Here is a 27,973-nt window from a genome sequence, read left to right as displayed (position 1 = left end):
TTTGTCACGTGAGTCCATCACCCATATCTATAACACCATCACGTGATACAAAACTTACTGTCTTTTGTTTCATCTTTGACATTTTATTTGATAGGTTGATCGTTAACCTAACCTAAAATTTCCAGTTCCAGTGTTTTGAAAAATTTGTTTTTACAGTTTACACTTTTTATACTATATACTATTACGATTACGTATTTATAAGAAGTTTGCTTACTTATTAGGATTGTAGTAGTTTTTATATTATCAAGCTTAGTCGTTTTATTAAGTAACAAATCAGGTTTAAGTGTACAATGAGTTTACAGGGACGAATTGCTTTTGTAACAGGTATGTAATAATACATATATTTTTTGGTAAACTGTTATTGAAATTAAATATGTAATATTTGTAATAATAAATTAGGTTCATTGTGTAGAAGGGTGTAAATAAATTTTAAGATTAGGTTTGAACTTTGACCAGAATGATGATTTTAAGGACTGATTGCAATGGAACTCAGTACTCACTTTATGTTATAAATCAATTTTACAAGTTCATGTAAGGTCTTATGATTAGTTACACCCTATTTACTTGTAACTTGTAAGACTCAAATAGTAGCATAACTAACTTGATAATTCAGTACATACCTAATACTAGTTCAGAAGAATTTCTACCAATGTTTAGTCTACTATTAAGGTGTAACTACCAGCAGATGACACCATTTGATCCTCTTACCAATAAATGATCCAAGATCCCAGATATTCAAGTGATGGGATGGAAATCAGTTTATAAAAAAAAGTTTATCCCCAATGAAACTGATGTATCTACCATAAATATGGATGTGATCTTTTAGCAAATTGGGCCACATTTGGGTGTCAAGGGACTAAAAACACATTGACAAAAATAAAAGTTATAAATTTGTTGCCCAACCTTTCATTAAAAAACTAACAGAGATTGCTAAAGCTATGAGGAATAATTAGTGCATATAATTTGTGTAAAAAACATAATAACTTTTTTGATAAAAGTGTCATCTATACTATAAATAGTAATTTAAAAAAATTTTCGCGTCAGTCTCAACCTTTATCAACCTTTAACTTATCATTTAGTTGATTTTAATACCTTTTAACACAATTGATATTATGTTAGAATAGTTAAGCTTGTTGCAGGTGCAGGCTCTGGAATTGGAAAAGCTGTCTGTCAGCTTTTAGCTAGAGAAGGTGTTACCATATCAGCAGCAGACAAAAATGCCCAACTAGTTGCCAAAATGGTGGAGTTACTACCAAAAACTCCATCACCACACATATCCATACCCTTGAGTGTGGAAAACAAGGAAAGTGTGGAAAATGCTCTTGAAACTGTCCTTAAAACCTACTCTAAACCACCAACTATTATTGTAAATGCTGCTGGGATTACTAGAGATAATTTTATTAGTAAATTATCAGAGGAGGATTTTATGGAAGTTTTGGATGTTAATTTGAAAGTCTGTTGATACTGTAAAACTGATGTTTGATCCAATGGGACAGTAAACAATACTGTTTGGTTTGCAGGGTACTTATTTGGTTCTAAAAGCTTTTGCCAACAGTTTAGTTGAAAATAAAGTGAACAGCGCATCTATAATTAACATTGGCAGTATTGTTGCCAAGTATGGAAATATTGGACAAGCTAATTATTGTGCCAGCAAGGCAGGTTAGTTTTGAGGCTCTATTTTTGTTAGCATTGCTCAGACTTTATGTAGGTGTGGAACTGCTGACCAAGATAGCTTCTAAAGAATATGGCAAATTTGGTATAAGAGTGAATACAGTTCTTCCTGGATTTATTAAAACTCCCATGACTGATGCTGTACCTGAGAAGCTGAAAACTAAATTTGTGTCATTAATTCCTGTAGGACGCTTTGGGCAACCTGAAGGTCAATTAATTAAAAGTATAATTTGAAGTATTACAGCTTCTTTTTGTAGAAGTGGCTGAAGTTATTGCATTCCTAGCGTCCGATAAGAGCTCCTATATTAATGGTACTTCTATTGAGGTGACTGGTGGATTTTAAATATGAATTTTTATGTTTGTTAAAGGAAAATACATGTTTTAAAGGTTGCATTTATTTTACTCTTCTAAAAGTGACATTATATTTGAGTCTTCAAGTTTTCTGCAAGTGGTGTGCTATTTGGATGTTTGGAGTTTTCAAAAGTTTCTGAAATATTTAATACAATGTTAACCATATTTTGGGTGACTAAGTTGATAAGTAAACACCTGATTTTCGAAGCAGTATCCTTTCTAAACTGTGAATTGGTGATTCAAAACAGATGCAAAGCACAAAAGCAATACAGAAGGTCATAACCCAATGTCCAAGTAGTACACAAGCCTAAAATTATGTATTTATTTTTTTAAGAAAATGCTACTTGTTATACTTACCATGTCAAATTTAGTCCATGAAACTGCTTCCCTTACCATGCCTTTATAGCATATTAACACCACACTGTTTACCAAGTAAGCACAGTAAGTCAATCTACTTAAAGGCACAAATAATTTCCAGGAAAGAAGTTTATTCACCACACCTAAAAAAATTATTGTTTTTATTTTGGTTTTTCTTTAAACAGGTGAAACCTACTGGCATTGTCGGTAACACAAACCATAATAACCCATCCAACAGCTAAAGCAAACGCCATTTGATGCATAGGACCATAAATTGCTGACTGAACTCTGTCAAAAACGTAGTCTGGATCGAAAAATATAACTATGGTGCCCACACTAGCCAAACCACAAGTTATTGCAAGAGTCCAGCCAATCCATAATATGGTAAGTGATATTTTGACACTTAAATATGATGAAACTGTTTACTTGTGTCCATTTGTGTGGTATAAACTAATCTCACCTGTTATTCTGCATCCAGTTAACTAAGTATCCTAAAATAAGACCGATAAAGTAGGAATTTGCTCTCATGTGTGTTTTTATATAGGCATTCACAAAGTAATAGTTTTTAGTTAGGTCTTGAATTTCTCTGAAAGTTATTTCATTCATATTTTTGTCTTGAAGTCATCAATTTGCTTACGGTTGAAAAGCTATCATAGTAGGATCAAGATTGTTAATATAAGTTATCAACCCAGGAATTATGGCCGTTAATACAGTGGAACCAAATAGTAGGCCTAATCCAGTTTTCGGCCATTTCCACAGAACGTAAATCAAAATCGGTGCTATAATAAACAGGTGAAAGTCGGCGGCCAAGTACCAAGCTTGGAACATGCACTAAAACTTGAATTAAAGTCTTGAAAATGTTTCACAAATGTAAACTTACCAAATTGTCGGTATTTACGTAGTTATTAACATACAACAAGTTAGCCCACCAAGACTTTAGGCATCTATCACTTTCAAGTTGTGCAGTGGTGTTCCATAATGGTCCACTACCAATATGGGGCAACCAAGTAAGGTTGAACCCTAACACTACCAAATACGCTGGAGTTAACCTATCATACAGATTTACTAAATGCAGTCTATGAAACTCATTTAACATACCTTATGTAGCGTGCGAAGTAGAGCAAGATTGGGTTGATTTTGCCTTTTCTTTTATCCAGTTCAATTAGGAGCAGTCTGGACATTAAAAAGCCACTAACTAACAGGAAACTGTCGACAAGTAAAGGGCTATTTACAAATATGCTGTTGCTGATTTGTACTGCCATCTGAAAATTCAGTAATTAATATTTTTTATGGTCTGATTAAGCCAATAAGTACCTGATTCGCAAAGTCTGTATTTGCTATTGGACTGCCCAAAATAAATATCAAAGAATGTCCAGCCAATATACAAGTCATTGAAAGCAGCTTGATGCCACACAAACATTCCAAATTCAATTCAGATGGTTTGGTGTGTAGCAATTTTGAGACCAAGCGTATCAGCGAAAATGATAATATTACTTCTATCCAAACTGAGTTACTTTGTCGTATTTTGTCAACATTGTACATGTTGCAGCTAACGAGTCTTTTCCTTTTATTGATGTTCCAAACATGAAAACTGGTTGCTATTAAGATGAATCCTAAGAAAAGTCCAATCAGACATCTGTAAATTTTAGTAATATTATAGTATTCACTACTTTTAAATAATTTAGCGCATTACCCATATATTAGTTGCCCTGATGAGAAACCTGAGTCTACCTCGAAATAGCAGTTTTTTTCTTTAATCTCTACTTGTAATTCCCCAAAATCAACAAACAAATCCAATAATCCGCTCATAATGATCTCAGCATCATCAGGTTGACAGGTTGAGGGTATACATATTGCCCAATGAATCATACTGGTGTTGAATTTACCTCTAAAAGTCTAAAAATACAGAATTACTGCACTAGAATTCACCAGAGTTAATTTGCCAAAAATACACTAGTAACTTCCTTTATAGCTTCTTGAGTAGAGTAAGAAGAGGGCATTTTGAGGGTCACTGTTGATAAGCAATACTGTCCTCTGAATTCTTCTCTACTCTGGTTATTAAAGTGTTTGATTGAGATGCACTCGTCAAAGTTTCCAAGTTCGTACATGTTACCAAAAAGAAGGTCTGTAGGAAATTTGGGGGTGGCATCTAACACTACAAGTTTATACGGTGCTTAACAGTTTGTTTAAAAAGCTGTTTCCAGACTAGTTACTTTGTAACGCCCAGTCTTTGTGTTGTAGCAAAACTGTTAGAAAAGACGTCGTATCACTAATACACGCTTCATTGTGTAGCTGGTTTAGAATCTTTGAGATTTCCAATTTTGTGGCCAAGTTATGCAGTAATAAACTTGGATGACTGCTAGATTTGTTGAAAATATTCTCCGGCAGACTATCAGGAATTTCTGAGTTTTATAGGAAATATTTTAAAAAATTATTGCAAATCTCCAAACTTACCCACCATTTTCCTTAACCGTTTTAATGACAGTATCATCGTCATTGGCACCACTCACATTATAACTTTTGATTACAATAAAACATAAAACAATAAGCAATATGTATTGACCCATTATGGTGTCGGTTGGTCAAATACTAATAACGCGGTTTCGAAAACCATCCCGTCAGCAAAAACAAGTTTAGAATGCAACCAAGAGGAAGAACAGAGTTTCGCGACTAACAGGTGAATTTTATTATCATAGGTGGGGTTCCGCAAAACGTAAGCATTATTTTGTTATGATTTTAAGTAGGCTATAAACAGTTGTTTTTTGATTCTTGTCAAATTTAGATATTTTTCGTAAAAATCCATACAGGGGATTTCCATTATTTTTTATTATCATGGTTTTTGGGTATAATTTATATTCGCACCTTGGACAACTGGTATTTAAATGAGATACCTTGATTTTCATGGGGATTTTATGCATAATGGGTTTTAGTGACTGCGACTTTGCTAGTCAATTCTATGTAATAGTAGAAGTGTTTCTTTTGGGATATTAAAATGTACAGGTTCGACTAAACGAAACAAAACTAAATTAGTTTCGCGTTAATTTTTATTTGTAACGTTTTTTATTCAAATATTTAACCTGTTTAGGTTGAATATTATAATTTCTTTCTATTTTGCCAAAATTGTTTAAAAGAATCATTAATTTACAACATGTTGAAAATACGTAAATTGCCTTTCTTGAAATAGATCCAATTAATATTCTAAAAATATATAATGCAGCTATTGCGTCTGAAACTATATTTATTTAATAATTAAGTTATTTGTTTCGGAAACTTATTAACTTTGTAAGTGTAAATGTGCGTATTTGTTCCATCATTTTTTTGTAGCAAAATATTTATATTTTAGGTAGGGAAAGTTACGAATTGTTAATGATCATTTAAAAAATTAATGATAAAGATTTGAATGTTAAGGTCAAAATGCAAAATGATTGGCTGTTTGAATTGGTCACAGATAAATTGTTGATTGTCCCCATCTACAGAATGGAAAAGTTTTCCTAAGCATATTAAAAAAAAACTCATCAAAGTGATAGTATAGTTCTTTATTTCATACCTTACATTCAACAGACAATATAATTTTTGTATAAAAATATTTACATTCACAACTTTCATTTATCATGCACATTACAGTCTTACACATCAAAATGCTTAACATGAGATCCATAAGCCTTAATTAAAAGTTTGAATGACATTACTGCTATAACTACAATAAAATTTCGTAAATTTTTAAATTATTAACAAATTAGTCACAGAAACAAAATTTAAACTGCGTGGGCAACCAACCTACAACAAAATATCACAATTTGACACGAGAACCAAACTATTTTGTACGTTTTTTTGTCATTTCCCAAACTGGGTCCTACTTCTAAGATTTTTACACAACTAAAGACCAAATTTCGGAAATGTTCAACGTTATTGTCAGCTCTTGGGTTTAAACCTAGACATGTAAAATTCACAATCTTTGCAATATACGTTAAGAGCTACGACGTTCTTTTTCCGGCATAGATTGCATTTAGTTTTGTCTGTTGGGATGCTATTGTTTGCGTTATTGACCACAATGGGTGTGATCACGGCTTTAGGTATTGGCGATTCGCAACCTTTGGTTCCAGGTTGAAAACTCACCGTTTTCTTGGCGAAACTTTTCGGCGAAGGAACTCTTTGATATTGTGGCATTTTATGGGTTTGCTGAATTTGTTCGTCGCCATGTGGGGGCGGTACTCTTTGATATACTGGATTTACTTGTCTAGTGTATTCTTCAGCTGAATAATTTGTTTGCGGTCTTTGAAAAGGTGATTGATTGGTGCTTCTGTATCCTTCACTAGGATAGTAGTTGTTGCATGAACTTACTGATGGCACTGGTGATGGATTAAGTGTGGGAGGACCATAAGCTGGAGAGTTGGATAAGTGACGCATACTTTGTATCGTATAAGGAGAATTTGATGATGTTGGTGGATAGCCATAATTTGCGGGTGGTTGGCGTACTTGTCCGTAGTAGTTCGGGTGCATGGGTGAGTTGTATGGTAGTTGCTGGTAAGGGGATTGTCTTGCGACATTTTGCATTCCTACATGTGGTGCAATAGGGTATTGCTGCGTGTTTTCAGGGTAATACGGTACTGGAGACTGTTTGTACACTGGTGCTTGCTGTTGTTGCTGCTGATATCTGTATTGGACATCCTCATATCTTTGAGGTTCCATATTTTGAGTATAGTGCTCTGGAGGTCCTTGATTGTAGTGATGAGCAAACTGTGTGTGATGTTGATTAGGCCCTGTTGAATAATACTGCTGATCTGGTCTCATTTCATGGCTAATCACTGGGTATTGGCTATTATGAGTTACAGGTGGCGTTGAATAGTTTCCACCATTCTGATTTAACAAGTGTTCAACTGAGTTACGTCTTACGTACAATGGCTGTTCAACGTGATGAACATTTTCTGGTGGTGGAGTTGCTTGAGTACGGGCCATATTTTCCCGTAAGGCAATCAACTCTTGTTTTATGGCACCTACTTCAGGGGTGTTAACAGCTGACCGTAAAACTCTCTCCAAGATTGGATTGGGGATGTAAGTGTCGTCTTCTTGTTCTTCAGCAGTGGCAACCAAAATAACTTGATCGCAGAATGACACGCTTTTCTTTTTCTGAGGACGATTTCTCTGAATGTCTTCACAATTTTTATTGTTATTATCCTGGCTAGTTGCGAATACCCTGTTTACTGCTGACGTTATCATTTCAACTTCTCTAATTTCCTCAGCGATTAGCTCAGGATCGATGGTTGGAGTTTCACTTTTTTGCTGACTATTACTTACTTTCATTGAAGGTGGTTGTTCAAACTTTGAAGCCAGGTCTTTAACAGACTTTACAACAACCTGTTCTCCACCTGGAAGGAATCTCTGTGTATTCACTTCATCTACTCCATTTTCTTTACTGTTTGAGTCATTCTTTTTATTTCTCAACGCGGCTTGTTTAGCTTGCAGCTCTTTAAGCCATGTATCTCCACTAGAACGTACTGGATTCTGCTTGAATGCTGTTGGTTGAGGAGTTTCATGAGTTAAGATTTGTTTTCGCTTATCCTGAAGTTGAGCTAACAGACTGTTGGGTTCTGGTTGAATCGGTTTTGGTTCAGTTTTTGGCAGGTACTCATCCAAAGCTGACAGGTCTAAAGGTGGAGGTGGAGGTGGAAATTCAAGGCTGGCTTGACGTGAGTGAATGGCTGATCCAGCTGGACTAGGATATGGAGGTAAGTCCAGTAAACCTGTAGAACGTACAGGCATACAATCCACTTCATCTACTCCTTCATTAGTTGGTTCTTGGTGGACGTCTGCTTGAGTTACTACTGTGTGTGAAGATGTAAATGACTCATCTTCATAGGAACTGTTAGAGTTTCCGTAATATGGCAAAGACATTGAAGATTGTTCGTCATTGGACTGATTGAACGCAGACAGATTGTGGTAGATGTCAACATCTCCATAGATGTTGAACTGATGGCTTCTGTCTCCGTCACTTCCACTCACTTCCGACACATTCGACTTAGACCTACTAAGTTGGGAAGTGGTTCTTAATGGGGGTGGAGGTGGAACTTTGGCAGCCGTCAATATTTTGCCGGCGCTGCCATGAAAGCTTTTTCTCATCAGTTTACTTCTTTCCAAGTTCGGGTTGGTGGTGTCTCCCGAAAACTCCAGGTGACCTTCAGATAAATATCCGGTCATACCTGGCGTTGTAGCTTCTGGCAGGCCTACCACAGTGTCATCGATACACTGTGGGGATTTACAATTATCTTCAGCTTTCGCATCGGTTAAGTCGGGCATGCTTCTGTTTTTCCTCCTTATTAAACCACCCATCAGAAGCTTTCGCCTAATCTTGTGCTGCTTCTTACTTTTGCCATCTTTGTCCTTTTTATCTTCCTTCTCTTTACCATCTTTGACTTTTTTCAAAGTGTCTTTGGCAGTTCCCAGATCAGGGGGTACGGACAACTCACTCTTGCTGATTTTATGCCGATCTTCACTTCTGGATCTTTTCTCTTTTAATTTCAATTCTTTGTTGTCTTTTTTTGAGCGTGAAAATATTGACCTCGATTCTCTTTCAGGTGGTTTATTAGAATTATAAAGCATGTATTCTTCATCTTCTATGTTGACGGCGTTTAATTTAGCTTTAAGAGCATCCTTCTTTTTCGGAAGGGTCGCATAAATCTCAATGCTTTTGATTGGTTTGTTTTTCTCTTTTTCCTGTTGCACCAACAACTCTCTACTATTCTGTCTGGAGTGGTGACCTTTTTCTCTAGAGTTTTGACGAGAATGTCGGCCACTACCACTGCTGCCCTCTCGTGTATGCCTAATTTCTAAAGAGTTCTCTTTATTAAGTGGTTGGCTTTGCTGTATCATTCTGCGATGTAGGCTTCTGGCTCTCATAATACAAGTGTTATGTTTCATTCTGGCTAAAGTCAGCGTCTGAGGATTGTTGTAAGGGGCGTTCATTGCTGCTCTGGCTTTAGTTGCTGCAGCATTGCAAAGAGCCAAAGCTAACACTAAATCATGAGCATCTTCCAGTTGGCGGGATTTAATGAGTAATTCGTCAGCTTCGTTGCAAAGAACATCGCAACTTTGGGAGTTTTGATGGTTTAAGTTGGCTTGACTGTTGTAGTCTTCAGGAATTTGAGCCAGATGGCCAGTTTTCATCATATGCTGTAACGTTGTCGTGTTATTGTTGCTACTGTCGTTGGATGATAAGGAGTAAGAGTCGTATCCAGCATCGAAGGCTAAACTTCCTGGACAAATTTTGGTTGGACTTCCTGGTGGTAGTTTTCCCACTAAATAGAGGTAAGGGTTTTCCATTGTGGTAGACGAAGCCGATGATGCACTGTTTCTGTCACCACTCCAGTTTCCACTGTCTCGTCTTCTTGGAATGTTGAGATGGTCAGGGATGCTAGTTCCAGATTCCACACCAGATGACGAGCCATTACTTAGCGTTCTGTGCACGTTAACTTGAGGTTTTCCATTATCTAGGGATTTTCGTTTCATGTTATTGTAGTCTTGAGGTTTGGGCATGAAACGACAATCCACTTGGTCAACACTTTCAGGTTGGGTTAGGGAGTTGATGTTTTTCTGGATGACTGATAAGTTCTGATAGTCATTGTAAGGTTTAGGGAGTGGTGGTTTCTGGTTTAAGGCAGAATTATTGTCAGGATTGGGGGTGATGGCTCTTCTCGTTGTTCCTATGTTAGGTTTTTCCGGACTGGGTGTTACTGAGCGTCTAAGAAATTGCTGATTTCCTGGAGGTATTGTTGGTTTGTTTAGTTGGAAGGGAGTGTTGAGTTTGGGGGCGTATTCCAAGTTCACAGGAGTGCCATTTGGGGTGGCGTACAAGAGTAAAAGTGGTTGAAACTTTCCTTTTCGGCACTTATCCACCACTTGCTCCCACCTGGGGCCCACATCTCTGACTGTAGCATCATCAAGGAAGATCCATTCCATCAGTTTAGTGTGAAAGAAAAATGTGGAGTAGTGTTTGCCGTAGTATGTAACCATTCCAACTAAATTATGAGTGGTGGTTTCAGCCCATCTGGAGTCGGTTACCGTACTAAATACTTGGTTCAGGTTTAACGTGATATCAATGCAAGAGAACACTTCCATAATGTGTTCCAGGCTGGGTTTTTCTGAATTCCAGACTAGTCCGATTGAGACGATTTCTGGTCTGTTCATCAGCATTCTGCACATGTGGGTTACTGAACCGCAGGAGGCCTGTGAGGTATATGGTTAAACATTGTTTGGGTTTTGAGGTGCTTTATACTAACCGGACATTGCCTCGTATCTCCCATGTTACTGGCTTTTTGTAGGAGTCGACCGAAAGTGTCTGGACGTCCAGTTTGATCTAAGCTAAACCGCAGTTGGTGTACTAATGAAGATGTGGAGACATACTGCACCATCTACAAAACATATTATTTAGTTAGTTTCTTGCTGATAGCAACAACTATACGGTGTGTTAAAAACACCATAACCGGCGTTCGCCTGTGAAATATTAATTAACCTATCCTTCTCATATTACCATAAGCGTACATTCCTAAGTGAATGCTTATTGATTGCAGAACATGTTGGTAATAATAATTGTAATTCGGTTTGTGTGTCTAGGATTTACCTGCGTGAAACTCATTGGTTCTGTTGTAGCTCCACAACTACCACACACCAATTGCTCTACTAAAGTCATGGCAAATTTCTGATGAGATATACAGTGCGGTGCTGAACAGGCGTCTTCGGGTTCTCTATGAGCGATATGTTCGTGAATTCGAAGCAGCATGTTTTCAAAACATTCAGCTGTAAATTGAAACATTTCTAATAAGTCTGTTTTTGAATTGGATATTGATCATACCTGCATCGTCCATAAAACCAATTTGAAATTTTTGTTGGTCCAAAAATGAGTCTGCCAACGCTTTTCGTAGGGAATCGGGCGGTAAAGCTTTAGCACGGCTGTGTTGCAACTCGGAGAACAGTTCCTGGAAAAAAAGTAAAAGTTTTCTTCCACGTCATGCGTAACTTTATTAACGTGAAATATTTCAGAAATCCCAGTTGATTACTCATCTCAGGCCTAAGCACCAAACTCATTCATTCAAAAGGAATGTGATTCAGGTACCATCGTCGGACCTTAAGCCATTAAAATCTTAAAATCTAAAGAATGTGTTAAAGCATGTAATTGAAAATTACATGCCCCTTTTAAAAAACCAACGGAGAACATCAACACTATTATGCGAAATCGCGGATTTATTACAACATGCTAAGTTCAAAAAATAAACAACAACAAGCTGATGTAATGCAAATTTATTGCAATAAAATGACTAAAGTTGATTGAAACTCACGAGAATTATCCGTTACCTTCAGGATATGTTATAGGCTTAGGTTTTGCTGTGTTATTAAAGGTAGTTTGCTATGGGTCAATTTGACAGGTGATAGTTTAGAGTGAGTCGTAAGAAGGTAATTAAGGAAATGGTTTTTGTAGACTGCATTATTAGTTCCTATACTTTTAGCTATTTTTGCAAATAATATTATGAAGTATTCATAAATATGAATTAATTCGAGTAACGGAATTTCGAGTATATTGTATGTAAAGTAAGTCACGAAATATTTTAACCTGAGGGATTATCTCTATTATATTGAAATTGTCTATACAATTCAGGTGGAAAACATGATAAGCCATTGTCTAAAGTCAATATTTGCGTTAAAGTTCTTCAGCTTGGTAACTGTATCAAACTGAACCAATATTATTTTCTGAGAAAATGTTACAATGGCTTCTATCTGGTTAGTGAAAAAAAATCTGTATCAATCACCATATGCCAAGTTGATGAAAATTTGCAATGTAGATACGTAAAAGAACGCGAAGGTTATAACACTCCTGGTTTAAGTTGCATAATCATTTAAAGAGCCGAACATATAGAACGTCAATGCCAATAGTTTTATACTATTATAATCATTATAAATAAATGTGTCCTTAAATAATTAAAACTGCAAAATTACTCTGCGAACAATATATCGGTTCGCACGCGTTCCTTTGTATTCAAAATGTTAAATCACACAACTGCATCTTTTACCTTAAGTTTTTTTTTAGTTTCAGCATCTAAAACACTGGAAAACACCGTATCCTCTTTGGAACCCGCCAGGTTCATGGTGAAACTTTTGGATTCAACTTTAGTTCCATTTTTTCGCGACACAGTATCACTGGCCCCGTTCGACTGCGCCTGAGGGGGCTTTCTGTACCGAAACTTGTTAATCATATTACCCAATTTCTACACACCGTCGATATATGTAACAAAGAACAATCGAGCGGGAAAATAAAAAAACAAATGCCGTTTCATAACAGGCGGGTTAACAACACATTCCATCCGCCACGATTTGGACGCGAAGACTGAGCTGGGTAAGAAGAAAGAGGACAAAAGACGGCGAAGAAACAGAGAAAGACACCAAACTGGGTATACCGTGGTATAGTAGGTGAGCGGAGAGCAAAAAGATTGTAGGTAAAACCCGCTTGGTCGTATTGGCATCAAGGTATACAGGTAGTTTAGTTTGGTATAGATCTATAAGTTGGCGACGTTGCCATCGTTACATTTGATTGAGCAAAATTGGACACATTGTTCAAGCAGACACTGAAGCTGGGTTAAAAGATGTTTCGAATAAAGCGGTACGTTTAATGTGTAGTTGGACGAATATGGTAATAATTTTTTTTCTGATTTAAGTTCATCATTTAGCTAAATGTGGCAACGTTGCCAAAGCCCTAGGAGTCCTGTAATTGGCTTAACCTGGACACAAAAAGCAGGTAACTTGCTGACTCTATAAGCGTTTATTTTGAAAGTAAAAGAATTTTCGAAAGAAACCATTTACGGTAGCGTTTCCGTTTCGTTATCTTTACCGGCGCCATACTACAAATTGCTGTTAATGTGTCTCATCTGTTTTAACGTTAAATTGACCAACAACTCCCACCCGATTACAACCCATTCGATCAAGTGTGTATATGTGAATGGAGTGTATATTTAAATGCAAATAAAACCAGCTTTTTTTGGAAGACCCGTAGGATGTATCCGTATTCATTAATAATTAATGGACACATATGGATCCATTCAGTGGCCGACAGCCTTGTTCCGTTTTCTTATATTTTTTTTTCAGAGTATTTTAATTAATTTATTCGATATGATTAAGTTCAACAGAAGGGACATTTATTACGGCACAACCGTCGGGATGTAGGTGTAGGAAGCTAGTGTTTATTTTTTGTTTCATTTAGATGCAATTCCGGTTTTCCTGTAATAAATCTACTTAAGAAACACAGATTTTGTTTTGTCACTCTCTGGTCTTAAACAATTTATGTTTTAAAAAACGGTATAGTTTTTAAAAATCTGAATGTTAGTAGTTTAAATTCAGGTAGGCGCCTGCTACAAACATTGTAATCGTAATAATTGATTGTAAGATCCCCACTTAATGGTCGTTTATATATGGCTGAGCATCCGATTGTTTAATGTATATGATTGATGCATTTCTATTTTAGGAAGAACGTATAGTATAGTACTTAATTCTCCATTACAAAATAAACATTATTATATCTTTTGGTTGTCCCTGCAGATTTGATAAAGTTGACAAATTGATAAAAAAAGTCGATAGTGGATTAATTTGGTCAATTATTACCCAAATGATGTAAACATTAATTACATCTGAATACTTAAATACTATAACTGCTTATAATGTTATAAGAATTGCAATAATATGCTGACCAGAATGCTTAATGACAATAATGTATTCTTGGTATTACTATAGCAGTTCATTGCATTCTAAATTAATAACATTTACATCATCTGCATAATTATTACAAAACGTCTGCAAATACTCAAAAGTTTCAAAACTGTCTATTGTTTAGAGTAACAAGGGCATCAATACGTTGATTTAATCACAAGTCAAATCAAAGTGGTTTTTAGTAATTAACTGGATGGCGTCTTAGCCATTTTGACTATATCAATATGTAGTTGATTACTCGAAAGGAGTAAAAGAAAGAATAAATTGTTTTGTCGCAATTATGACGATTAATTTGAGGCACAAATGATACTGTTCACTATGAAGTGGAGTTTAGTGAACTATCGAAAACGTATCTTAGGTTTTCTAGTGATTCTTAGGTTTTTAACATTTTAAGCTTTTTGAAACGACGGTAAAGAGACATGAAGGAAAGTAGAGGCCTATATCCAAAGATGAGTGATTAGGGTTGTTTAGATAGATAGATAGAACCTTTTTTAGTACAGTTTGTAATAGCATTTTTTTGAAAAATGTTTATATTTGTAGTGTTATTCCATACTTTGTGTATAGGGGTAAAGTGTGCCTGTTTTTGAGAACATGACAATTATACATTGTCTATGGAGTAAATTGGTTTGTAAAAATATTTCCGGGACACACCTCATTTAAATTAAAATATTGTGAACAGTAATAATCTTCCCTAGAAAAAAAAATCCGAAAGTTACTTCCTTTCAAACCGTCATTTAAATTTGACCATCTAAGTTAAACGTTCTGTCGTTAGGTCTTCAAATCAATTAATAACGATTTTTAAATGTCCAAATTTCTAGTTCATTAACCGTGAAAGTTGGATTATGGTGCTGATAATTAGAAGCAGAGGAAATGATAATTTGCCGAAACCAAACGCACCCAAATTCTCGCAGGCGCAATTTTTGGAAACCATCACCAGAGACATTTAAATGTCACTTGAATAGTGGTATTATCATAAACAAGAATATTTCTATTCCTATAAAGAGTTATTAACATTTTCGACGCTAGACCTTTAAACCAACGGTCCAGACGAGTTAGGCTTGCGACTACCATGGTTTACGTTCAGTACACACTTGGTTGACTTTATGCGATGTTGTCATATTAATGTTTTTTTAAAACTGTTTCATCTTCAAGCGTTAACAAATTGGTTAGAAAGATTACGTATAATGTTTTGTTTTAGTGCAATCATTCCTGATGTGGTGCTATTGATTGCAGTCATCTCGAAGAAACGTTTCTCTGAAATATAAGATGAAGCACGGCAACACTGTATGGTAAAAACAACAACGGAAAGAGACCAACGGCACAACGAATCTTGAGTAACACTCTCGACCAATACCAAACGAGGTCAACCGGCCGAGCTGAGCCTCAGGCGAAGAAAAAGCACCGGTGACCTCACCAATGGGTTCTAAGAACCGCCGCAGAGAGCGCCACGTGCCGTGTAGTGTATGTGCACGAATTTTTTGGGGTTTTTGTTCTTTCTCCATAGGTTTGTCACGACATTGCCCAACACTGAACGTATTATACTGGCTGGGTAACCGAGAATAGGTTCGCTAATTTTACAGTGGCCGTCCCTGAATTGCATTGTTTTCACGACGGAACAAAGGAATATGTTCCAGCCAATGCGGAAGTCAAAAAAACTGCTTCTTTGTTCTCAGGAAGTTATTAAGCTTTAACTCCCCAATAGGTAATCATTTTTGTGTGTTTTCTTGAAGGGAACAAATTTGGTTTAGTAATCGATGAACCATATTTACAATGAAATAGTATAAGAAGACACCTGTTGATAAATTTATAGATACTAATTGCGATAGAAGACTTTAATTAATAAGCTGCTCAAGGATAACATCGGCCTTAAGAAATATTGCATATCAACATTCTTGTTACCTATTATGAATTAAACATATACTCTAAATGTAAACAAGAATGTTAATAATATGTTATTACTATCGAGATTGCAAAAGTTACATCAGAGATAATATAAAGCAAAAAAAGAGAGAGTACAATATTTTTTACTTAACATTCGAAAAATAATTCTAACACGATTTTATGTGGACTGCTAGACAACCTTCAACCCAATTTTAGACACATTGACTTTTAACCGTTCTGCATTAAAATCCGATTTTCCAGTAAGCATGATTTGTGAAATTTTTCAACGGGATTTTTCAGCTACACCTTGGCTAAAAACACAAAAAACAGTACACTTTAAATTCCCATCGTGGTACATGGGGGTCAGCTGAATTACGCTAATCTATCAATCATTCTCCCAAGACAATATAATAAAAAACATTGCATTTACTGTTTAAGTAATTTGCATATGGAGGAGGTTAATGTTAGTTTCACTTTTGTGCCCACATATTTTTTTACAGTTGTTTAGCTATAACTAGAAAAGGTGATCAAAATACTGAGAAAAAGCACAATTACTATTAAATTCATAATCAGATTGAAGGGGAATATCATATATGTGGATAAGATTACTGGAAAGCCAAGTAGCAGAACACATACATAAGGTTTGATCATCGTAAAGATTTTTATTTTTTCCGCCTTATACTAAGAATTTACCAAAAGATTTTATTATTTTATCTTGTAGCAATACAGGATACATAGCATTTTCTCTGTTTTTTTGGTTAATTACCTAAGTATCTACTTGTAAGTAGCATATGCATTACAAACACATTTTCGTTAAAATTGTTTTTGAAAGAAAAAATGTTCCAGGTAATTAAAAATAGTTTTTCAGAAAGAAGATTAAAGATAAACTAATTGATTCCATTTAGAGTGCTGTTCTGCATTTAAACCATTTTATCATGCCCAAGAAAAAATACTTCTAAGATTATTTGACCATTTTAAGACGGAAAGTGACTTTCAACATCTTTTGACAACCTTAAGACAGTAAGAAGGTTTCTAGCTCCAATTTAAAAATTATTGAAAATAGTGAAAACTCTAAGAGCGTCAATTTTGACAAGTTGTGGTTTTTCTTTTGACAAAATGTTAAGGCAACACAAAATGCTTTTAATGTCAAGTTGTCAATCGCAAGAGGTTTAACGTCACTTGGCAGCAAATAAAATCAGAAAGTGTCTAATGCCAACTTTCTTTGTCTATTGACAAGGTTGTAACATAAACTGGCAACTCACAAATTTAACATTTTTGCGTAAATCATTATTTTTGTAATGTTTACAGAATTTTGTTTTGAATAGGAGATTTGACAGTTGTTTTATGTATTTACTTGTCTATTTTCGACGTAGTTAGTAGTAGTCTACAATGAAGGTGGTAACACACACAACAGTATAAAGGAAAAAACATAATTTAAAGGTCTTTAACTCAGTGCAGATTAGATATTTTGCGTTTTATAACTACATATAATGGTTACTGCCTTTTTGTTTGGGTTTGTGTGTCAAAAATCATGATTTCAAAAGCTATACAACATGAGAAATTGTGATAATTATTTACGTGATTTGTGATATGAATATGGTAACTCACGTGAGTATGTGTAATTAAACCAAGTGCTTTAATCATACAATCTTCTACTAAGCTATTGAGCTTAGTATTTGTAAATTGTATCTGCAACTCTAAATGTAGTATGGTTTATCATGTACATGGTATCTATTAAAATCTGAACCATATAGCTGGAAAACGTATTTAAATTAATTATATTAAATGCATTTTGTAGCTCTATGAGTAGGATTTTGTCAAAACTTGTTTCATAGAGCTATATGGAACTAGGAAAGATGTTGCGTTGTATAGTTTGTTGGTTTTTTTTCTTCTCACATACTTGGTTAACTTATTATTTTTTAGTAAAACTACCAGAAAATTCTTACCTTAAGAGCACAAAATATGCAAGACTCGGCCAAGCAGGCATGTCCAGTGAGGTCACGAAAACTTCTTCTAAAAGCGTCCAAATGCCACAAAACCTGAAAATAAAACCATTTTACTAACAAACACACTTTGAATCTTTATTATTAAATTTCAAAAATGCTATTAAACTTCCAATTAACTCCTTGAATCGAATGTTAGGTATTATAGCTCAGTCTGCATTCTAAACCCCAAAATTAACTTTTTTGCCTTTATAATATAAAGTAGGTAATTATTAACGTGACTTGATTTTTCATTCAACCGTCGTTAACATGGGGCACATGCCAACAACAAGTGTTGGGCAAGTGCACGAGGGTGCATTTTGCAGCTGTCTTAATACCAGGACATCTGTTCATCAGCGTTCTAGACTTGCCGAATTTGAAGCAGATGAAAAGATGATTTTTGATACTCATTTGTACAGTTTAGTGTGTTAATTTCGATGTAGTATAAAAAATTAATAACCGTGAAGGTTGATTATTCACTTTAGGTACCAACAAAATTAACACATATTACATTTCATGCTTTCTAGATAATCGTTCAAATCGGTAATAGCAATAATTTTTTTTTGTGTATCTGATGGGTTAAATCCAGTTGAAGTGAAGTCCCTACTATAGTATTTAATCATAGTTTTGGTGGACGAGTTTACTCGTTTTCATTATTTTTTAATGACATAGCTGTGGGTTGTTAGGGAGATTATTTTCTGCTCTATGATTAACTGAATTTTCGGTTTATTTTCTCGAGGTAATAATTTTGTTATGGCTCGTCGATTAACGAAGAAAAAACTTTGCGTATGTTTATGAAAAGCTTATACTAATATTTTCTTTAATCCGCAAATAGATTTACACATTTTGCATGTGAGCCAGAACTGGCAAATGGTGCAAAAATTAGGATACTTAAGTGGAATATATGCGCAAATGTTTGCCAACAAACATAAGGCCTTTTAAATCCATAATTAAGACGCTTAAACATATAAGGCGCCCTCTTTGTATGACAGCCGACACCAAAGCGGTAACGCTAAGTAACAGCAGCGTAACTTACATTGGAAATTTGGAACAAAGCCCTCGGCCTGTGGCTTCTGGGTTTGGTCATTGTCTCCCACACAGATCACCTTCCACACCTCATCAAAACGTAGTCAAATCAAGCACATATCAGTCAGAAAATTGCGAAAATCCGTTGAAAAACCCGGCGGTACCAGAGCGCACCAACTTTTACCTATTATACCTTTATTTTACCTGCAGATTGCCAACTCTCGGGTACCAACACAGGTGTGTGCGACTTGGAGGGGGTCTGAGGGGCCGTGGCGGCCATTTTGGTAGGCGAATCGAGGTGGAACGAAGAAAGAAGGTACTCATGAAGAAGAACGCGCCAAACGCTTACGTTAGATTTTACTATGTTTGTACAGCTTATACTTGCACTGTTTTGTGTTATTTATGATGATCGTTGTTGACATTTGTTGATAAGATCCAGATTATGACCCAGAAAATTTAGCATCAGTGCCGAAATGTCAACTGTGGTAACGCCTATAGTAACAAAAAGAGTTAATTTAGTTGGAAGGTGCAATAAGTACTTAACCCATCATTAATGTTTCCTGCAGTATAACATGAGCATTGTAGTTTGTTTGTATCTTCTCTAATCCATTTAGTTTCTAAGTTTCTAGATAACTAATAATCTCTATTTTTTACTTAATTTGTAGAAACATTACCAAATGCAGTTTCTTCTGTTTGCTCTAAAGTTCAATTATATAAATATCTCTCAAACCTATGGAAGTGTTTGGCAGTGTAACAAGTTGTCATGCAGATATATCTTGTAATTACTCACACCACATTTAATTTTCTCTAACAAAAATACTTTATAAATATAATTTTTGATTGTGTAATATTTGATAACAAATATGTAAATCTACTATAGGTAGGTACTACTAAAATGTACAATTTTTTGTCGGTAACAGTTCAATAGATGCAAATTTCCGTCTTTCTAGTTAGGTAGTAGGCTTTTGAAGAATAGAAATATAGAGAATCAACAAAATTTAGTAGGTCATGCAACTATAAATTTATAAATATATCATTCTAAAAAGTCGCTTGTTCTGATAAAAGTCCTTACTCTGCTGAACTTAATACTATAATTAAACATTGTTTACAACTCATCGTAGTAATCTCTTCAGCCAGTCTAGTCCTATTAGGAAAAGTTTCTATTTTTTGTACAGGACCGGTTATACAACTTACTGAAAACCCGCTTAATCTCCAAAGCTGTTCCTCATCGGACAACCGGCCAAAGAGCAAACGCGAAGTGGTAAAACTGGTTCTTGTTGGCGCGTGTCTCGCTTTAAAGACGTAAAATCGTAGTAAATATACCTTCGGGGAACCTTTTTCCCGCCTAGAAAGGTCAAGTTTAGTCGCGCAGACTTGGTACCATAAATTCAGTGCAAATAAATCGCACCATTTCGCTTTGTCTGCTCTCGGTACGGATAATAGAAATGCTCCTTGAAAGTAAAATCTTAAACGGCAGTAATATGAGTCGATTAGCACTTATGTCAGCTTAAATGCGAGACTTACGTCTTCTCTAATTGCTCTTCATCTTCACTTTTTATGCAAACGCGGGTCTTTGGTGACGCCAACTAACCTAGTTCTGGTTTGAAAATTACGTGACTCATACCGGCATGCTTTTTCAATTAAACGGTACCACTGTTTTTAATCAGACAGAATTTCAAGTGCCAATCAACCCGTATAAATTTAAGCACATAAGAAAATGGAATTAAATTGTTTACATTTTGTAACTTGTTTTCCCTTTAAAATAGTAAAATGGTATTCTAGATTAGAAGTATAAGTCAAGGTTCTTTACTGGGTAAGCGTTCTAGTTGCAATATGTTGTTGTTGGTTTTATTCACATGAGATATAACACCAATTTGATTGTTAATTCGCGTTAAATGGGATATTGCACAAACCGATCAACGGTAATATTAAATTGTTATAGTGTCCGGTTGCAAATTCAATTTTACTCTACTTTAGCCAAGCCAAATTGAAATAAGAACTTTTTATAATAATTATTGTTGCTTTCAATTTTTTGTGATCAATTTCAACTAAAGTTGTTGATATTAAGATGTTTTAGGGTTTGTTTTATTTGACATCTACACAGGATAAGAGACACTATACTTACTGGCTGTACCTTTCAAGTGGCTTTTAAAAACCAAATCCATTATACTAATGACTTTTTTAGCTTTTGCTAAATATCTAGTCAAAAATTTGGTAGCAAGAAAAGATGCGCATCATCAAAATGTAACAACTATAGTTTCTGGGATATGGAACCAAACCGAATACCAAAATAACAATTCGGTGTTTCTGTTTTTGTTATTTTGGTCCGGTCATCGAGTTCTTCAGATATGTTTATAAGCAGCAGCTGCAAAGGAACCGGTTATAAGCAATCAGGTCTAAGATGAGCTTGCCTCGAGGTTTTGTATCATTTTATCACCAGTTATTCTGAGATTTAAACTTTTTTACACAAAAGCTACACCATATAAATAACAAATATACATTGCTGGGGGGAAAGCTTTCCAGTATTAAAATACATTTAACAAACATACACAGTTTTCTAGGCTACATTACTAAATCCATTACTCAAAAATATTTGCCAATGTTTACATATCCAATTAGCAGGAACCAAACAGTAATAATTTAAAATTGTTGCCATAATAATGCATTATCTGTTAAGTAAACGCGCAATTTGTCGCTTCAACAAGAAACATGTCAGTCACCTTAAAAGGAAGTGCAAATAAACGATTAGATTTTTTAATTCTCGGAATGTTGTACTCGCAAGAGGAAATTAGGAAATGTCGTTATCGGTGCATAAAACATACAAAACAAGAGGATACGATATGATCGGTTATATCATTATCGGAACAATATTTGCATCGGTTAATTTTCAGTTTCACTTCCATGAACGCGATAAAGCGAACATGAGATTAACAAATATTTCTGTGTCAGGTCTCATGGGAATAAATTCACGTATATTAAGTTACAAAAATCTTGATATTCACACGAATCTGTTGAAATCAATATCCGTTTTATACTCGGATAGAAAGCACGACATACATTTGATTTGGTTGTTGATGGTTTACAGTTAGTTTTTAATTTAATGTGATTATGTTGTTATCAATATGTAAATATATGCAGCAGGTTTTCATCCTGCTTTGCCAATTTTTAATACTCTCTGAAACCAGTTTTACTCGGTAGGAAGCCAAAGCTATCATTTATCTTGATAGAAAAAAAGAAGGTAGCACGCGAGTCAAATCATTGGTAAGGATGATCGCTGTAAATATTATATAAACTAAAAAAAATAGTTAATGGTTAAGAATGTTGGAGGTAATGTTAGTAAACTGAGGATGTGTAGACGTAATTGCTTCGGTTAGGAATGTAATGGTTAGGTAATGGTTTCTCAGTCAAACAAAAGTGGAGGAAGCAGCATTTAAATAATCTAAAAAAATTCAAATCTGGAAGGGGAAAAATATGGTTTAGTTCCACTTTGAATTCCCTGTTTATCTGAAAGTGCTGCTTTTAACGACCCTTTAAAACTTGAAAAATTGAAAAGAGCGAATAGGTTTGTCTAGACAAAAATCAGATAGTAATAACTAGATCTGTTTTGAAGTTACCTTTCATACGATGCTCTACTCATAAACGTACAAATTTGACACGATTTTACTGAGGTTAATAAAATATAAATTTTTGATTGGAGAAAGGTGTAATACGTAAAACTAGCTTCTAATTCAACCCAGAAATTGTTACTTTAGTAAATAATTTATGGTAACAATAATTGTGAGAACACTATTTTTTGTAAAAGGCCTCCCAAGCGGTCAATCTAACTCGTCAACATCAATTATCCTAAACCGATATATCCGCGTGTGCTGCGGCTTATTCCTAATCATAGGTTAAACTAGCGGAAAAGATGAAAATTGTTTTCTTTGCCCAGCTCCCTAATGACGATAATTGTCCTTCGAGAATGCGGATAAGTGGACGTATATCTTGACAAAAATGTGTTCCATTACGCCTTTATAATGTCAGTGCGTATTGTCCAAGAGAACTGGTCATTGAATTTTTTTGTTAAATGTTCAGTTTGTTGCTTTTTACTGTACCTTCTTCGTTTTTATATTACATGCTTACCAGCAATTATTAGCACAAAAGCTTGTAATTATCAGCATGGGTTGTATTGTATTTTACTACACTCATTAATAGTCTAGCCTGAATAATTTAATGACTGAGAAAACAAGAGCTTTCCCACGGACGTTTTAAATCACACACCAGCACAATTTCATTGAATAAGCCCCTTTAATTAAATCAATTTGCAGTGGGAACGTATATCAAGACTTTTTTCTATGAGGATCTTATATGATACCATATATTATTCTAACACCGATTTTTTTCATGTAGGTGTATTTTATTTACTGTAATTCCCGTTATCAAATGTCTAATATAGCAGTGACATTAACTATAGGCAATTTTCGTTATCAGTAATTAATGACATGAGTCAGTGTTTCCGTTTTCCCAAGATGTGTGTAAAGTGGCTCCAGTGTACCGAAAATAAAAACAGATGGCGCATTTCCTTCTATTGTTTCACTTTTGACCTGTGGGAAGTCGGCGGAGTACAATGTCTTTAAGGAAAACGTGAAGATCATGCTTAACCGAATTAAAATCCAAATCAAATACTATACTTTGATTTTACCATAGGGGGGGAAAAGTGGGGAAGAAAAAATAAACCCTTTCTCTGCTTAGACATCCAATTTCACACAGTTTATTAAAAAGTTTATAATTAGAATTCGGGTCTAATATAATTCCCGGAGGAATTTTTGGAGATCGCGTCATCACCTGGTTTTAATGCAGACATCGCATTCCCAATTTATTGGTTTATGTTTCAGCAAGAAATAACTTTTTTCCCAAGTGAGAAAAACGTTTCAAGTTTATTACCTCCTACACCAGTTACGACTTTAAGTGTTCGAATATTATATTTTGTACTCAAGAAATCGTAAAATTTTGTGGTTTTTAATAAGAATTTTATAAAGAAGTTTTTTAATGTTACACCGGAAAGAATTTGCATTATTGTGAATTATAACAGCCATTGTCAAGACATCAATTATTTTTAAAATATGAGTTTTATAGGTCAAACTAAACAGATTGAGCGATGTATCAGGAAATGCCTAACAGTTTGAGAAGAGTGTGTGAAAAATTTGCTACAGATTTCCGTTACTTTTATAATTATTATTTCCAAACAGCTTATTTGCTATATTTAGGATTGTAACTATTTCTTCTCATCATATTTCTTTCAATAAAGGAAATTGTATTTTTACCAACTAGCTTTGTCATTCCAACAAAAACCCACTTTTAGCTACTTTTTTGCCTGGTTCCTTAATTATCAACTTTTTATCAAATTTGCCAAGTCACTGCCAACTTACTTGTATCGAACTGTTCAAAAAACAATTATTTTGACCGGGATGATTTGTCAGTCCTTTGGTCGTCACGAACGACTGCGATTCCCTCATGGGAGTGGCAATCGACATCATGTTTTCCGTCTTCAAGTCCATTACCATTGTGCAAAGTTTATCGATTATCGGTATCGATAATCTGGAAAAAATAACAAAATTAGCATCTACTCTGACTTTAAATTAATTGGGGTCATAACCCCTCATAGCAAGAAAGTAATTACAATTCAATAAAATTACAGGAAGAAACTGTTGCAAGAAATGATTTGCATACAAACGGAAAAGCAATCTTTATAAAATTCTGGATTGTTTCAATTTGTTCAGCACCCAACCCTGTAGAAATTACTATTGTTTCTATTATCACATAATTATTTCGTCATTATCATAATTAAATTGGTACTAAGTTTGGTGCTTTTTGGTGACATGATCATCTCATGCATATCTGCTTCAATAAACATTATTTGATTTAAATTCAGTACAGATTACACTTTTTCTATGTCTGGGTTATGGTGCTGTTGAATTACCTAGAAAAACTAAACCACGGTAGCATATTGAAGAAGCTGATAAATATAACAGTTATCCATGTCACGTACGAAATAAGGTAAACCAGAAACAGAAGCAGAACGAGTCGTCCAATTTGAAACGTGAGCTTGAATTTTATACGCTTCTTGATGGCATAATGAAGAAACAAGGTCTAGAAAATGGACGTCGTCGTAACAACAGGTGCTTGCAGGTGTGCCCTTTTTCAACAAACGAACCATAAAATAGGGAGGTTTTGAAAATTACTTTTACGTGAATGTTGTATGGAGTTTAGGTGTTTTTTATGGTATAGATATAGTTTAAGGTGACCACCAAAGAGCTAACAGAAATACACCCTTATTATAGAACTACCTGAGGATTTCATAAAAACTCCAATGAAAGTCAAGTCTTTTCCTCAGATATTACAAGAATGAGAACACTTGTTATTATCTGAAATAAATTAACTGTTAAAATAAGTTATTTCCTTCATATAACCATAAAAAAATGCGTGGAATGGACACTAAAAATTGAGCAATTAATGACTGTTAGCAAACGTGGTAATACCAAAACCTAATAAAAACGATAATAGCCTACACGGCAAGTACCCGCAGAAAGTAAATCTCAGTTATAATACACATTAAAAGTCAACACAGAAGAAATTAATAATGTCAGAGTTATTACACACTTTTTCAGATGATGATTACTTTCCAGACAGATCAATAAACTCTTATTAAAGTGTTTTTTTCTTTAATTACCCAGTCGATTAGAATATTCATATGGTGGGTCATTAGCTCCCACTGTAACTTCCTTCATTTGGAAACGTTTTACCGGAAAAAGATTTGACGTTAATGAAGTCGTAATTTCAGAGGCATAAAAGCCTACACTGATGATTATAAAACCTTTGTCACCCACACGAAATCAAGACAGAAGAAATTAACAAAAAACAAAACGTCTGCATATTGTTTGGTACACGACATCGTTTATTCCCACATTATTTGGGTTTAATAGTTTCAGAGACAAATACGGAAGGATAGATGTCAGTGATCTGCAATTAGATGCTTTAGGATGTTTAATTGTTGAGTCAAATTGTAGCCACTAGAATTTAAATACAATTTTTCTGTAAAAGTATCTTACCATGGCAAACACAAAGAACACTCTGATTATTCAGGGTTTAAATTCTAACTCCTTACAGTCACAATAATCGTGCACAAACTTTGACAGTCTAAGGTTCTCATGGCACCACCGTATTTTGTAAAAATCGAATCACGACACCAAAAACACAACACGAAGTTTAAAAAACAACTAGCGGCCCGCCAAAAAGCGAAAGCTCTGTATAAAACGAGGTATACGAAGCGGTGTGTATCGAACCAGGCAGACAAGGCGCGATTGCCAGCGTAACCGAAGCTTGGTTCCTTCTTTGTGGTTGACAAACTAGAGGATGCCTATAGGTGGTACCGCCAGTAGCTGAAGAAGTGTTAAAAGCTCACTTGCAATTAGAGTAATTAGTTTGAGAAGAAAGGCAATCGTTCAAATGAGCTTATGCAGAACAGGAGTCAGTTGGTACCAGTTACTTTGTTTGCCGTAGTTTTCTATAGTTCACAAATTCAATAAAATATTCATTTTCTGCTTTTTTACAAACCACCAGAAACGAAATATGTGGGCAGATAAAATTCATAAAATAACGGTGGGAAAGAAAGTTTCAGTTCATCATGTCAATATTTGACTAGTTGCATTTAAATAATAAACTAACGCTTTCCCAATACAAATGAAAAACTAAACATACGGCAACATTGTGTGGCTACTAAATATACCTTTACCTACTATTTTTCTTCATGGGACCTCACCCACATCATACGCATGGAACCTAAGACCAAGATTTACCTTCACATCGACCTTTTTCCTTTTGGTTCCACTACGGTCAACTTTAAGCTCGAATGCACTTATGGGACCGAGGCCTTCGTATAGAAAGATTATTTACTGCGATATCGAATAGGTGCCCTAATTAAATTATCTTACTTATATCTGTCCTTATTCTCATTAACGTATTTTTAGTCTTTAGTTTTTAGCACAAAGTTTATTTTTGTCGGTATGGACTTTGCCAAAATTAAATTGAAAATAATATTAATATAGTCATTCTAATACAAAATCACCGACTTTCTCGGTCTTGATTCTAAAAAAACTTCTGACGTCTTGGTGGCCAATAAAACCCTCTCCAGTACCTTTGAAAAAAAAATTACAGAACATTAACCAAATATAACTCTAAATAGACAAACGTTTTTAACCTCGAAATAACATTAGAGCAGAATTAGAGTGTCTTTACCGGAGTATCTGTGATACTGAAACCCAGGCCCATATTTAAAGTAAGGTCTAAATTTTGTGGGACCATTCCTACCTAAAGTACCTAATCCACCATTTCCAAAAGAAGAGTTAAAGGGATGTGTAGAACTGATTGTGCTGGCTAATTGCCTAACAGTGTCAAGAGAAGAGTAGAAGAATGTGTTACCCTGATTGAACTGACCAAGTGCCTAACATTTTGAAAAGAAAAGTATTGAAGTAGGTTTTGTAATGCTGGTCGTTAGTTTGTCTAAAATGTTTAAGGGAGTAGTAAAGGCATGATTTAAAATCATTGCGCTGGCTAAATGCCTACTGTTTTCAATAGAAGAGTAGAAGAATGTGTTGAAATAAAAAAAGGACGAACATAAAAGAAGAGCGGCCAAATGTGTTAAATTGACTGAGCTGGCTAATTGCCGAAAAATTTGAAAACAAGACTAATTGATAAAAGAAGAGAAAATGAATGATGTGTACTTGTAAAAGAAGGGCGGAAGAATATTTGTTAAAATCATTGAACTTAGCTAATTGCTTAAAAAATTCAAAAGAAGACAATTGATAACTGAAGAGCTGACGAATGTGATAAAATGATTAAGCTGTCTAATTGCCCAAAAATTTCAAAAAAGACGCACTGATAAAATAAGAGCGAAAACATGGGTTGAAATATTTGAGTTTCCT

At 34.9% G+C, this 27,973-nt stretch overlaps 3 protein-coding genes and 1 long non-coding RNA gene across 12 annotated transcripts; 2 read left to right on the top strand and 2 right to left on the bottom strand.

Moving 5' to 3' along the window:
* Positions 1-112: 112 nt before the first annotated feature.
* LOC145731218 ((3R)-3-hydroxyacyl-CoA dehydrogenase) lies at positions 113-2,061 on the top strand. The gene is made up of 5 exons (XM_081982889.1): positions 113-324; positions 1,140-1,453; positions 1,521-1,659; positions 1,709-1,879; positions 1,929-2,061. The coding sequence occupies exons 1-5, from the start codon at positions 291-293 to the stop codon at positions 2,012-2,014; spliced, it is 744 nt and encodes a 247-aa protein (XP_081839015.1). The 5' UTR covers positions 113-290; the 3' UTR covers positions 2,015-2,061.
* LOC145731217 (nose resistant to fluoxetine protein 6-like) lies at positions 2,051-5,087 on the bottom strand. 2 transcript variants are annotated; one of them, XM_081982888.1, is made up of 13 exons: positions 4,834-5,087; positions 4,593-4,768; positions 4,332-4,534; positions 4,073-4,275; positions 3,694-4,015; positions 3,478-3,641; positions 3,260-3,428; positions 3,017-3,210; positions 2,840-2,965; positions 2,576-2,781; positions 2,380-2,522; positions 2,218-2,329; positions 2,051-2,158 (listed from the first exon to the last, which is right to left on the bottom strand). In XM_081982888.1, the coding sequence occupies exons 1-13, from the start codon at positions 4,944-4,946 to the stop codon at positions 2,091-2,093; spliced, it is 2,199 nt and encodes a 732-aa protein (XP_081839014.1). In that variant the 5' UTR covers positions 4,947-5,087; the 3' UTR covers positions 2,051-2,090. The 2 variants fall into 2 exon arrangements, with proteins under 2 accessions (XP_081839014.1, XP_081839013.1); XM_081982887.1 differs by having other exon boundaries at positions 4,593-4,781; positions 4,838-5,086.
* LOC145731219 (uncharacterized) lies at positions 2,623-24,319 on the top strand. Of its 6 annotated transcripts, none has more exons than XR_014178763.1 (6): positions 2,623-2,763; positions 12,455-12,651; positions 12,707-13,024; positions 13,080-13,159; positions 15,323-15,826; positions 18,823-24,319. It is a non-coding gene; the product is annotated as an uncharacterized LOC145731219 (long non-coding RNA). The 6 variants fall into 6 exon arrangements; XR_014178767.1 differs by having other exon boundaries at positions 12,455-12,856; positions 12,919-13,024; XR_014178765.1 differs by having other exon boundaries at positions 12,455-12,856; positions 12,909-13,024.
* ec (ubiquitin specific peptidase echinus) lies at positions 5,901-26,340 on the bottom strand. 3 transcript variants are annotated; one of them, XM_081982883.1, is made up of 7 exons: positions 26,102-26,340; positions 24,422-24,590; positions 17,952-18,044; positions 11,225-11,348; positions 10,994-11,169; positions 10,653-10,784; positions 5,901-10,599 (listed from the first exon to the last, which is right to left on the bottom strand). In XM_081982883.1, the coding sequence occupies exons 2-7, from the start codon at positions 24,554-24,556 to the stop codon at positions 6,292-6,294; spliced, it is 4,968 nt and encodes a 1,655-aa protein (XP_081839009.1). In that variant the 5' UTR covers positions 24,557-24,590; positions 26,102-26,340; the 3' UTR covers positions 5,901-6,291. The 3 variants fall into 3 exon arrangements, with proteins under 3 accessions (XP_081839009.1, XP_081839011.1, XP_081839010.1); XM_081982885.1 differs by lacking the exons at positions 24,422-24,590; positions 26,102-26,340 and adding an exon at positions 19,024-19,164; XM_081982884.1 differs by lacking the exons at positions 17,952-18,044; positions 24,422-24,590; positions 26,102-26,340 and adding an exon at positions 12,438-12,620.
* Positions 26,341-27,973: the final 1,633 nt, after the last annotated feature.

The sequence above is a fragment of the Ips typographus genome, linkage group LG6 (assembly GCF_016097725.1).
Source record: "Ips typographus isolate SLU linkage group LG6, UJ_Ityp_2.0, whole genome shotgun sequence".
Taxonomy (NCBI): domain Eukaryota; kingdom Metazoa; phylum Arthropoda; class Insecta; order Coleoptera; family Curculionidae; genus Ips; species Ips typographus.
This window is presented reverse-complemented; position numbering and strand designations above follow the sequence as displayed.